This window comes from Serpula lacrymans, assembly GCF_000218685.1.
Source record: "Serpula lacrymans var. lacrymans S7.9 unplaced genomic scaffold SERLAscaffold_26, whole genome shotgun sequence".
Taxonomy (NCBI): Eukaryota; Fungi; Basidiomycota; class Agaricomycetes; order Boletales; family Serpulaceae; genus Serpula; species Serpula lacrymans.
In genome coordinates, this window is record NW_006763314.1 from 6,590 (window position 1) to 18,675 (window position 12,086).

The window sequence follows — 12,086 nt, forward strand, 5'->3', positions numbered from 1 at the left end:
AACCACTTTGACGAGTTAAATACAAGACTGAGAGGAGATTATTTCGAAGATCTGGTACATGGAGCACTCTAGAGAATTCCACAGCCCTAGCCACTTTGCCATTCATCACAGGATTAAACACCACAGTACCAACACCAGCTGAATAGACGACAGTGTGATCAGCCAGCTTGATTGGCACACGATATGGGGTATAGTGGTGCACCCAATGACGATGAGGTGTCATATGAGAAGTGGTGCCTGTGTCTGCATTCCAATCAACGTCAGCATCAAGTTGGAGAGGGCAGTGAGGATCAGAGGGATGAATGGAACGAAGACTTGCATTTTCAGCTGATTCAGTGACCACAGTAGATGAATTGGCATTGTTGGGCGAAGATTTGGGCTGCTGAGAGGTATTCTGAGAGTTGCTGGGGCCTGCCTGAGCCTTATTGCCACGCTTGTAGCGATTCTTAGCGCCCTCCGCCGCCTGTTGGCGACTGATAACATATCTGTGGCATTTATCCTGGGTATGACCAAGTAAACCACAGAAATCACACTGAATGCGAGTAGAGGTGGTGGATTGGTTGCAATGATGGCAGTTAGGATGGGTACAGGTGCTATTAGCAGTGGTAGACAAAAAATGCAAGGCAGAATCGACTTCAGCACGACGACGGCGATTGACCTCTTCAGCAAGGAAAGCATCCCTGAGCTGAGTTTTATCCAAGGTGCCCAGAAGCAGTAGAGACGAAGTAAAGTGGGCATATTGATCAGGAAGCGCCCTAATCATGGCCATGCATGTCAATTCATCGTCCAATTCAGACAATGAGAAGCCAGTAGGACGAAGATTTTGAATTTGATGCATGCCTTCGTCAATTCTGGTCATGAGAGACTGCAGGGACTCGTCCTCCTTCTTTCTGATAGAGAAGAAGTCGTCATAGGCATTAAATCTCGTCCCAGGCTTCTTAGAGACGTGCACAATGGCCAATTTCTCCCAGATCTTGACAGGATCATCAATGATGCCATCAAGATGGATGCGCTGCTCTTTGGTGACATTGAGGTATAATGCACCAGCAGCCTTTTCAGCTCTCAACTCCCATTTCTCTATTGCTTCAGCGTCAGTCCCAGGACACTTTTCAGTGCCAGGGACAAGCCTCCACAGTCCCTTGGTCATCAACCAAGCTTGCATTTCACCACTCCACTGGGGGTAGTTAGTGCCAGACAAGGGATGGAACTTTGGGTCAGAGTCAGACATGATGGGTGTTGTATAAGACGATAGAGCGAATATAAATGATGTAGGAGATGGCTATAGGCGATGAAACAGTGGCAAAGATGATGGGCAACAGTAGGAGGCGAGCAGATAAGATGGTGAGGCGGTATAGAGAGGATATGGAGAGGGTGAAAAAGGGCAATGATAGGTCCAAATAGGGTCCAAAAAGCGTCCAAAAAGCGATCCAGGAGGGTGCTAAGGCTTCCTAGTGCTGCTACAGGGTTACGCCTGTGTTCCCCTTTCAATTCCACACTGATATTAACAGAGAAATCGCCTCGAGACAGTGTTGGTTAATAGGGCTTGTATATGAGTCAACAAAGTGACTTAAGCTCCCCAAACACCGCAGACTGAGAGAGGCTCTAGGCAACAGCAAACTGAGGCAATGCAGGCGAGCTTCACAGTCTATAGGCTTGTTCTATCTGATAATGGACAGAGTAGAGAAGATTGGAGCTTTATGCACACACCAGATATGCCAAAAAGCGAAAAATAGGGCAAAAAGTCGAAATTGATGCAGAGACAGATAAGATGGATGGATTGCCACCAAATCAGAGGTATAGGGAACGTTTTTATAGAGTAATAGATGGCCCAAATATTACAAGATCCGAGCACAGGATGTGGAGATATGGAATAGGGGGCCAAAAGGTGATCAAATGATGATAAAGGCTCACAGAAAGATCCAGCTCAAATCCAACCGCTCTGACAGGTCTCCTAGGGTTATTTAGGCCGTAGAAGACGATGGTAGAAGTTACAGGACAATCAGATAAGGATTGGGCGAGATATGGTGCAGATAAGACCAAAAAAGCGTCCAAAATGGGGGTAACTTGCAACAAGGAGTTGTTGTTGGAGATCAAGATGAGATCAGAGTAATCTGAGGTGATGGATGAGATAATAAGAGTCCCAGAAGACGATGGTTACGATGGATAAGCAGTAGGACACTTGGATGGTGAGATATGAGGTCAGGAAGATGGCTAGAGCACAGGGCTCATAACCTGATAAAATTGGATAATGACCAGACCAGGGATTGAACCTGGAACCTTCTGGATACATGCCAGCTGCTCTACCAATTGAGCTATATGGCCAAGGTTATACAATGTAGGATCTTAAACATGACATGCAACCACGGACGTCTTACACAGAATAGCTGCTGCATACTGGGCTGGCTTACAAATCAGAGGTATTATCCTATGGAGTATTGGTATGTCAGAGTATATTCTAACACCTTATGGCTTTTCTACGTACGTCCATGTTCTGGCTTTGTCTAGCCTTTCTAGCTCTTCATTGATGGCTGATTCCCATTTGTTCCAATCAGGACAATTTTTTGCTTCTTCGACGGTTCTGGGCTCGACACCATCAAGGTCAGCCATACGTGCCGCCATGGCCACATTTTGGGCCAGGTCTCTTAAGGCCTTGTCGTCCCTCTCTTCTTCATCTGTTCCCTCGGGGTCGTTAAGGTTCAGTTGGATGCCTCTGGGCAAGGTGGGTTCTTTATCAGTTTTTGATATTAACCCTTTTCCTTGTAGGAGGTCGCGGACGTATTGGGTTGGCTGACGAAGACGGGTGCTTCGACGAGGGGCCACTGGGGGTGGAACAGGAGGTTGAGCAGGAGGTTGATCGTTTTGTGGATCAGGTGGAATGATGGGTGCTTGGGGATTAGGTGGATCAATGAGTGCTTGGGGATCAGGTAGATCCTGAGGTGCGTTATTTGCGTTTATCTCGATGATCTGACTCTCTTTTTGGACTTGATCATAGGCATTATTCTCCCCCTCAAGCTCAAGAAAGGTCACATCATTAAACGTTGGGGTGAGTTTCAAGTCATCAAAGATGACAGAACGCTCAACTGTCACAGATCGACGTTCTGGCCAGTAAATCCTGTGCCCTTTGCTTTCGCTGCCAAAACCCATCCATCGGCCTGCACGCGCGCAGGCATCGAGCTTCGTTCCATCATTGTGATGCACCCAGACTTGGCTGCCCCATTCTTTTAGGGTGGAAAGGTCAGGTTTTACGCCATGGGCGGCCTCATGCGGTGTCATGCCGGTAAGTGCCTTTGTTGAGGTCCGATTCTTAAGCCAGACAGCGTGTCTGACTGCCTCTCCCCACAGATATTTGGGTAGGCTGCTTGCATGTAACATGGCGCGCACTTTCTCCATGAGAGTGCGGTTCACTTGTTCTGCCACCCCGTTCTGCTCGGGGGTATCATGGACGGTCAGTTTTCTGACTATTCCCATCTTTTGCAGGTATTCGTCAAATTCTCCGCTCAAGAACTCGCCACCTTGATCGCTGTGTAGAACCTCGATGGCGGCGCTCATATGATTTTGCAGCCATGCCTCATACGTGCGGAATTGCGAGAAAGTGTCACTTTTGTCGCGTATTAGGAACAGGTGGTGTTACGATAACACAATTTCCGGACATCTCCTTTTCCTTTTATTCTCCGCTTTAACTCTATACCTTAAAGTGCCACGCGGCATTTCCCTTTCTCGCGCCGCGTTGCCTTCCTTTTATTTTTAGACTTAATTCTCTCACGCAGTGGAGCTGGCCATACGGGCTAGGCCCTATGACATCATCAAGCCACTGCCTTCATCAACTGTATGGTACACATGTACAAACAACCTGTAGTAGTATATATACCCCAATAGATCCAGGAGACTCCTCAGCGAGTCCTCCTGTTGTATACCAACAAACTCACTTCAGCCTTAGGGGTAACCACTCCCCAACTCCATCATCTTTATAGTGTGTGCTGTGTGCGCCAGAGTAATTCACTCTTGGTTGTTATAGGTGGGTTTCCCGCGTCTTATTGTCTGTGAAAGCGACGTAGTAACATTTTCCTCCAAGTGTTTCTACAGGTGCTGGGCCCCAAAGGTCCATGTGTATCTCATCGCCGTAGGCCATTGCACGCTCGCCAGTTTTGATCTTAGGTACGGCTTCTCGTGTTATTTTTGCGTGCACACATGACTCACAGAAAGCGTTTTCATCACCAGGTATCAGCTTAATACCTTGGACTAGCCCATTATCAACCATGTGTTTGGCCGCAGCTGGTGCTATGTGTTCCATACGTTTGTGGAGGTCCATGATGGTGAGTCTTTCTATCGCTGCATTCGCACTTGGGCTGATTTGTCCAAAAGGACGAGAAGGATACACACCGCCGATGTTTGGTATTTGACCGATCACCTTGCTACTGGGGTTTGTGATTACACATTCCCCACGGCTGAAGGTGGTCTTATACCCGGCTTTATCAATTTGGCTAATTGAGACCAGCGTATGGGCAATGTCTGGTGTGTAAAGAACATCCTTCAGGGTGATTTGAGTAGGTCGTTCGATGCCGTTCGGCATATAGATGGTAAGCTCACCTCGCCCAACTGCAGCAAATGAATTTTGATTTGCAGCGCTAATAGGTTGGGCGGGTATTGTCTGAAAGGACTTCAAAAGATGACGGTAGGGAGTGAAATGGGCGGTAGCCCCCGAGTCGTACAACTCGACGGTTTCAACGCCATTGGTGAGTATTTCATTTTTGGCATAGAATGCTAACTCTTGTGATTCATTAGGTGGGGGGAGCGCTATGGCGCTCTATATGCCCTCTTCCTCGCGTTTGACCATCGCAATATTCGCTTGTTTGGGCTTCTTGCCCTTGTTATCAGTTTCTTGGGCATTGCCCTTTCCTTCAGCACTTTTGGTCGTTTCTGCGGTTGCGCCTTTCACTAGGGCAATTTTGGCCGATGTGGCCTTTTCCCCCACAGTTATAGCATTCGATCTTGCTATTGTCAGAAGGCTTGTCTTTGGGATCGTTCCTCGCTCCTCGGCCTCCACTTCGACCTCTACCGCCTCGACTCCTTCTGTTGGACATTGTAGTCGCTGACATGGCTGCGTTCTCGTTCTTGCCAGGTTGTTTGGTTGAGATGGTAAGACGGTCGTATTCTTGCAAGAGGTATACTATCAATGTTTTGGGGTCAATGGTGTTTCCGGTCATGTGGGCAAATGCGGATAGTTGGGAGACAAAAGTTGCATATTTGGAAGGTAGGCTTCTCATGACATTTGAGGATTTTTCTTTGTCACTGAGCTGTACCACCGCGGAGTTCAGTTGCTCCCACATCTTGCGGATTTTATTGATGTGGACTCGCATGTTTCCTTTGTCTGGACAGCGTAATGCGGCAAGTCTGTCTTGCAGTTCTGATTGTACTAATTCTGTCTTGTTTTCATTTTCTTGACAGATTAGCTTCCACATCTTGGCTACGGTGTCTTTGTGGAGGTTTTTTTGCAGGGTAAAGTCGGGTACGGTACGTGCCAGTATGTTTCTCGCTCAGTATTCTTTCTTTGACCATGTGTTCAATGCATCTAGGTCCTCCTTGCTCGACACGGGAGCAACCGTTGTCCCGGAGCTGGCCTGTGTGCTCTGTGCAGCAGCAGGTGGTGTAGGCGTTGGTTTGGGCGCGGTTCCCAAGAGGTGTTCGACACAGTCTCTGTCAGCCAGAGCCCATTCGAAACGCATCCGGTAAATGGACCAGTTTGAACCATTGGGTTTGAGTTTTGGGACACCTATAGTGTCTTTCTCGAGGTGAGTTGATTCGTCATTGCTGGGACTCATAATCTATTGTTTATCTAGCAATGAACAGCTCAGACTTTGAGTGAAGGTCTAAATATATTGAAATAATGTACCTAGCAATGAACAGCTGGAAAAACAAAAGGTAAGCTAGGTACTCGTAATTTAACACTAAAGGGGAATCTCACCTCAGACTTCGAGTGAAGGTCTGAGGTGTCTGCCTAACAACGACAGCGTATATAAGGGAGAACGGAATCAAAATCAAAAATGTTATCTGATGGCGCACGGGCCACTCCATCTACTAGGCCTGCCTAGTTCGGCGCTTGCGCCACTTCCCTTCTTTGTATGACACTTGTTTCTCTCATATCTCCAACAGTAATCCCATCATCAAGACAGCTGCCACTGATCTCACCAGATTAAACAGGAAATGTGCCAGTCTTCTTCAAAAAATGCGGTATGACACGCGATCTGTTTGATCTGATCATTGAGTTGCGACCTTCAACCACATCGGCTGGACTGGCAGAAAATTTCAAACGTAAGTCATCATGTCTTTTGTGCCTTCAACACTTACCTGGAAATGTGTCATTGACCGCAGAACTCCATCTTTTCGACTATCAGCAGCGCTTTCTAGAATACTTACAACATTTTGAAAAGAGAAGAAGGTGTCACTTGCCTTTTGAGCCATGTGCTCCTCTTGTGGAATTCTCACTACCAAACCTGAGCAATGCATATGGTGACAAACCTATTACTGATGATCTTATCACAGATGTTTATCTTGAAGTCAGTAAACGCTCGCGACAAGCTGAGTCATCTGAATACTTACGCACCTTGTCTGGTGAGATCCTTTTCCCTTCAGTAGCTGATCAACTCTGGAACTAACATGGGATGCAACAGGTGTTTGTATTTCTCTCGACAATACTTTCAAAGCTGCAGGGAAGGCAACAGTGGCAGATAAGCAGAAGACAAGGACTAAGTTCATGAGGGGGGGAATGCTTACCGCTATAAACGAGGATAATGAGATACTTTGTTGGGTGAGTTTTGTTTTATTAATGTTTGAACTTGCTGGCTAATCCGGATCTAACAGAGACTTTGCCAAACTCAAGCAAACACAGAAATGGAGGAGTTGCTTGAAGGCTTGAAGTCTGTCTATGAAAAACTGGATCAGCCCCTCCCACAAATGGTCATTGTTGATAACTGCTGCCACATACGCAGTGCAGTCAATAAAGCAATACCAGATGCACAAGTTGGCCTGGATGTATTCCATTTTATTATGAGGTAAGTAAACACGACTTATCTGTTCTTGTACTCACATATTTGCAGGTATCTTGCTGCCATTCTCAACGGAACCAGGAACCCTCAGTGTTCGGCTGTAGCCCACGACATTAGCAAAGCTATCCTGAGTTCACGGGCATCAGGTCATGGAGAAAGTGCGAAGTATCGAACAAAAGAAGAGCAAGAGGTCCAGCTTCAAACGATGTTTGAGAAGTGGGCCGAAAAGGGCGGGGTGTGGTCTGCAGCTGCCTCCAAGGTAAGTACTTCATTTTTCATGCCATATACACTACTACTGACAATCTAAATTACACAGGTGCACACAGAACAGCTCGCACACGTCAAAAAAGGGTGTTTGATGCGAGTTCGGCAAGATATAAGATCAGATGGAAGCCGCATTGAAGGGTTGCACAAGGCTTGGAACGGCATCATGCGGTCATTTGCCAGCGGCCTGGAGATGTTCTTAGCCTTAGGTTTTGATTTTGTGATACGTCGTAACATACGCATTCGCTTCCGCTCGCAGAAACCGAGCAAATTCCTTAGTTCCATCCATGGGACACACCACATCCGCTTAGCTAACCACATTGCCAACTCATGGAACAGCTTGCTTTCCACAGAACCAACTCACAGCAACAACAGTCAAGAGCTGAAGGCACGCCCTGTCCTTTCATCCATCAACACCAAAGAATCCTTTGGTCTCGGCCCCTCCAACCACAGCTCAACATTTGGAGGCCTCATAGAACTTAAGACTGAGGCTGATTTTGACGAGCAAGACCTCAGCCTGGATCAATTAGTCTTAGATGCCGAGATTGAGCCCACATCAATCCTGCAATGCCTGGATATCGACCCCAACTTGCTTACAGTGCCTCAAATCACCTTAGGCAAGTATCCTCTTCACCATGACTGTCTTGCTACCTAACTAACTTCTGTCCTTTTCAGCTGACACACAACACTCATGTGCTCTACTTGAGTATGCCTCATCGCAACCAGGTGAAATGATGGCTATAACTGAGCCAACAGCGCTTGCCAATTCCAGCCAATCTGGGCCTCTCAAGCGGAAGGTCCCATTTTATGACCTAACTGAAGAGTTGGGGCCACTTGCTGGCGCATTGGAAGGCCCACTACAGAAGAAGAGTTGTATCCCCACTGCTCAGGTATGTAGATTTAATATCCTTTTTGGAAATACTAATGTACACTACTGCATAGGAGACAACAGCGAACACTCTAAGTACATCAGCAACAAACGCCCCAAGTACACCGGCTACAAATGCCTCAAGTATACAGGCAAAAGGCACTGTAAGTACATATCTGACTATAATGAAATCAACACTGAGCATGCCCATGGTACCCACTTATCCGGACCAACCAGCCATCCACCAGCAATATTATCAGCATGTTTTTTGCACCTGGATCAAAGACTGTCGCCCCCAAGTGCCCTAGTGACAAACACACCAGCCAAAACTTGATGGCGACCTTCTCACCACTTGCTGACCCCAACTTGAATGGTCTCTCACGCTCTCAGCGCATATTTTCCATCTCGACGGGTATCGACCCACGTTCACTCACCCTCAACTCTAGTGCCGAATTTTTCCTATTCATGGATATGCGCCTACAAAATAAATGGGCATTGTTCAGCATGACATCTCAAAAATGGGTTCTGGCTACAGCAGACTATAATAGTAGACTAGAGAAGCTTCCTAAGTCTGGTGGTAGCCCAGCAGTTATGAAAAAACCCCGTGCACTATTTGACAAATTGGGGGAAATAGAGACAAAGATTGTCGAGAGGATCAAGTCTAATAATTTTGTTTGTAAGAATTGTTTGATTCTCTCATATTGTACTACTGAATTGTCTGTCTCTTTCATCAGCATCAAGCGGCAATGAGAAGTTTTGGAGAACCCATTGTTTCATTGTCCAGCTCGTTAAAGGAGAAAACACAGACCTGAAATCAGTAAGTGATAAACATACATGAAACAATATATGACTGATCTAACTATGCTACTAGCGTAAGACTCAAATATGTAGCTGTTGCCGCACTATCAAGTACCCAGGATTGACAGGCTTTTCAGGAAACCACAAGAAACTATTCTGTTCTGATGGTGTTCCTGTCAGAAAGGATTTCCCAGACGAGCTTCCACCCTGGCCACAGCCTCAAGGCATTTTTGTGAATGGCACTCACTTTCATCCTCGGGTTTTCCTCTCGACTATTCGTGAAATATATGAGAAGGTCATAATTGAGGGTGGAAATGGTGCTGACCTTGAGATGGAATATCAGGCATTTGCGGCTATGCTAGTCAAACGAATGACCCCTCCAATTCCAAACAGCCCAGTCTTGTTTCGGCTTTATGAATCCCTCACGTTGAGTCCCCCCATGCCGGATTTGGTCAAGGAGCACGAAGGAAAAAAGTATTTGAGGGTTGACTGTCTTTCCGACATGGAGCAAGCAGTAGTGGTTTCTTGAAGTTTTTTTCATGATTTTCGCTCTTTTCCTTACTTTTTTCTGCATTTCCGTACTTTTTTCTGCATTCACACTACTCATAATACTTGTGCAATACACATGAATGGGCACAGATCTCTAATATAAATATTTTATGCCTTTGCTGTCGCTGTATAGACTTTCGAAAGAGTACCACTACCTATGCGAACCCCGAAAATAGGGTTAGAAACGAACTTGGTGAAAAAAAAAAGATGCAACCTGGGGTAAAATGAAACAGTCAGGTCACGTGAATAATCGGTCGACAATCGGTCAATCGGTGACTTCCCTGGCTATGGCGGAGTTGCCCACCAAGGTATGGCGGAGTTGCCACACACACGCGCACCGTCTTTCATCTTTTCATTCAGTCCAGCCAAGTGCCACAACATGGAAAAGCTCAACTGTTGGGTCTACGGTGAAGATGTTGAAAGGATCTCGACTGTCGACATCTCAAGTTCAGAGACTGTCTACGACCTCAAAGAAGCCATCAAGAACAAGAACTCCTCACAGTTCCGTGATGTGGAAGCAAAGTATCTCGATCTCTACTCCATTTGCCTTCCTGACGATGAGCAACTGGAAGGCAAACTTAGTCGGTGGGATCATTCAAAGGAAATGAAGCTCACCAGACGATCCAAATTATCAACCCTTTTCCCCAAGTCTAAGGAAGGGGTGTGGTTCATCATCGTCCGTGCACCCAGTTCTTGTACGCATTTATCACTGTATCCTATTACCCTTCTGACGGCAAACTTTATGACTCAGTTTCACGCAAAATTGAAGTCCCAAACTTGACTCTTTGCTGCTGGGTGCGCGGTGACAGATCCAGTGTCGTCTTTTATGTCAAGGTCTCAAGTTCAGAGACTGTCTACGACCTCAAAGAAATCATCAAGGACAGGAACCCCTCGCGGTTACGTGATGTGGGGGCAGGGTATTTCGATCTCTACAAAGTTTCCTTTCCATATGAAGGAGGTGATTCACTTGAAGGTGTGCTCAGCAATCTCACCAGTCCCAGTCTGGAAAATCCTCTGGAGGCGGGGCAGCAGTTGTCAGATGTTTTTACGCAACCGCCTGCCAGAAACCAACTTCACCTTATCATTGGTATGTGGCACTTGCAATTCCAACTCAACCTCAATCATGATGATCATTCTCTTCACATTACCAGACGTGCTTTCCATCAAATTTTGGATGCGAGGGGCAAATCTTGCGGGTTTCATTAAAGTCACAATACCAGCGGAGGCCGATATTGGCGATCTCAACGCTTCGATCAAGGCGGCATACAGTGGTATTATACCCTTTCCTGGCTTCAGAGTTTACAAGGTTACAGCAAACAACGATGACGAGCTCCACGAGATTCTTGGTGCTACAGGATCGGGTCAAATGCTGCAAGGGACTGTGATTCTGAAGGAGGTCTTCGATGACGTCCCTTTTCTTCAGATGCCACGTGTTGTCGTCGAGCTACTCGATGAAAGTAAGCAAAAAGCATGACGGTATTGGCTCGTACTCACCCAAGCTCACAGAGATAACGGGACATCCTCCATCGGCATATCGTCACGTAGGAAATGGCGATCCGATCGCGACTGCACGCAATAAATTCCTAATATCCACTCCAAAGGAGAAGCCTTCAGCCACTGGCACCCCGTCTGAATTTCGGAGACGACAGAATAATTCACAACACCTTAAATCTATACCCTGTGGTCGTCCTCGCGAATATGAGGAAACTATCCCCGTAACCCTCTTACATCCTGTCTTTGGCCAGTTTCTTGATGACTGTCAGACTATTGATGTAACAGCTGACGACAACAGTTTCGTCGAGCACCTCGCGATAGCCATGTCGGCCTTGTATGAAAACGAGAATGGACGGCTTGAAGCTGTTGACAAGGTATTTCAAAAGTACCGCTTCCACTTCACCATCACCAAAACGAAAACTACTGCATATATTACGGATGCAGACATGCAATCCCAAGGACATCGTTATGTGATCGCCGAATACAAGAACGAAACCGGGAATGCATCAGCCGAGCCGTATTTCCAAGCCATAGGATACTACCTGGAGGGGACGAGAGATAAGGCTGTCAAATTCAGCAGATCCCCTTTGCCCTGCCTCCTTCTCGCCATTTTCGGTTGGTCCCTGCATACTGTACTGGTTCTATGGGGAGCTAATTGGTTCTTTCTGCAGGGCCACATATAGTGTTTGCCGGTGCCGCATGGAATTTGCGTCCGACGGTACAGATCTTGTCAACACCTATTGCGTTTCACTTTCATTCCACCGATATCCACAATCGACTTACTGTGACACGTCACATGGCCGCTTTTCGCAAAGCTGCCGAAAGGCTGAATGAGTATTACGAAAACCTGACAGAAACCCCTCTTCTTACTTCCGCACCAGTCCCCCCTCATATGTTCGCGTACCCAACGAGTTACAGATCGCTTCACAGCAATACACTGAAACATTTCCGGTACGTGATAGAACTGGACTCTGACAAGCTCGTCTTTTCCGGAACCGAGGACGAAGGCGATCATATCTGTATCAAATTCGTTCGAACTTATTCGTGTGATGCCCATAAACACTTTGCAT

At 46.7% G+C, this 12,086-nt stretch overlaps 5 protein-coding genes across 5 annotated transcripts; 3 read left to right on the top strand and 2 right to left on the bottom strand.

The window, feature by feature from the left end:
* On the bottom strand, nucleotides 1-426 carry SERLADRAFT_404364 (uncharacterized protein; the record flags this gene model as incomplete). Its single annotated transcript, XM_007324807.1, has 2 exons — nucleotides 1-243; nucleotides 320-426. A coding segment is annotated over one exon (185 nt), but the record flags the coding sequence as incomplete, so codon positions are not given.
* An 882-nt stretch (nucleotides 427-1,308) lies between these two features.
* Nucleotides 1,309-1,537, top strand: SERLADRAFT_404367 (uncharacterized protein; the record flags this gene model as incomplete). The annotated part of the gene is made up of 2 exons (XM_007324808.1): nucleotides 1,309-1,349; nucleotides 1,381-1,537. The coding sequence occupies 2 exons, from the start codon at nucleotides 1,309-1,311 to the stop codon at nucleotides 1,535-1,537; spliced, it is 198 nt and encodes a 65-aa protein (XP_007324870.1).
* Nucleotides 1,538-5,534: 3,997 nt separating this feature from the next.
* Nucleotides 5,535-6,459, bottom strand: SERLADRAFT_444166 (uncharacterized protein; the record flags this gene model as incomplete). Its single annotated transcript, XM_007324809.1, has 2 exons — nucleotides 5,535-5,822; nucleotides 6,346-6,459. The coding sequence occupies 2 exons, from the start codon at nucleotides 6,457-6,459 to the stop codon at nucleotides 5,535-5,537; spliced, it is 402 nt and encodes a 133-aa protein (XP_007324871.1).
* Nucleotides 6,460-6,888: 429 nt separating this feature from the next.
* Nucleotides 6,889-9,502, top strand: SERLADRAFT_444167 (uncharacterized protein; the record flags this gene model as incomplete). The annotated part of the gene is made up of 8 exons (XM_007324810.1): nucleotides 6,889-7,049; nucleotides 7,095-7,302; nucleotides 7,360-7,948; nucleotides 7,983-8,197; nucleotides 8,250-8,339; nucleotides 8,413-8,851; nucleotides 8,910-8,992; nucleotides 9,047-9,502. 8 exons carry the CDS (start codon nucleotides 6,889-6,891, stop codon nucleotides 9,500-9,502), a joined length of 2,241 nt encoding a protein of 746 aa, XP_007324872.1.
* Nucleotides 9,503-9,850: 348 nt separating this feature from the next.
* SERLADRAFT_481167 (uncharacterized protein) lies at nucleotides 9,851-10,217 on the top strand (the record flags this gene model as incomplete). The annotated part of the gene is made up of 1 exon (XM_007324811.1): nucleotides 9,851-10,217. A coding segment is annotated over one exon (315 nt), but the record flags the coding sequence as incomplete, so codon positions are not given.
* Between the last annotated feature and the right edge of the window lie 1,869 nt (nucleotides 10,218-12,086).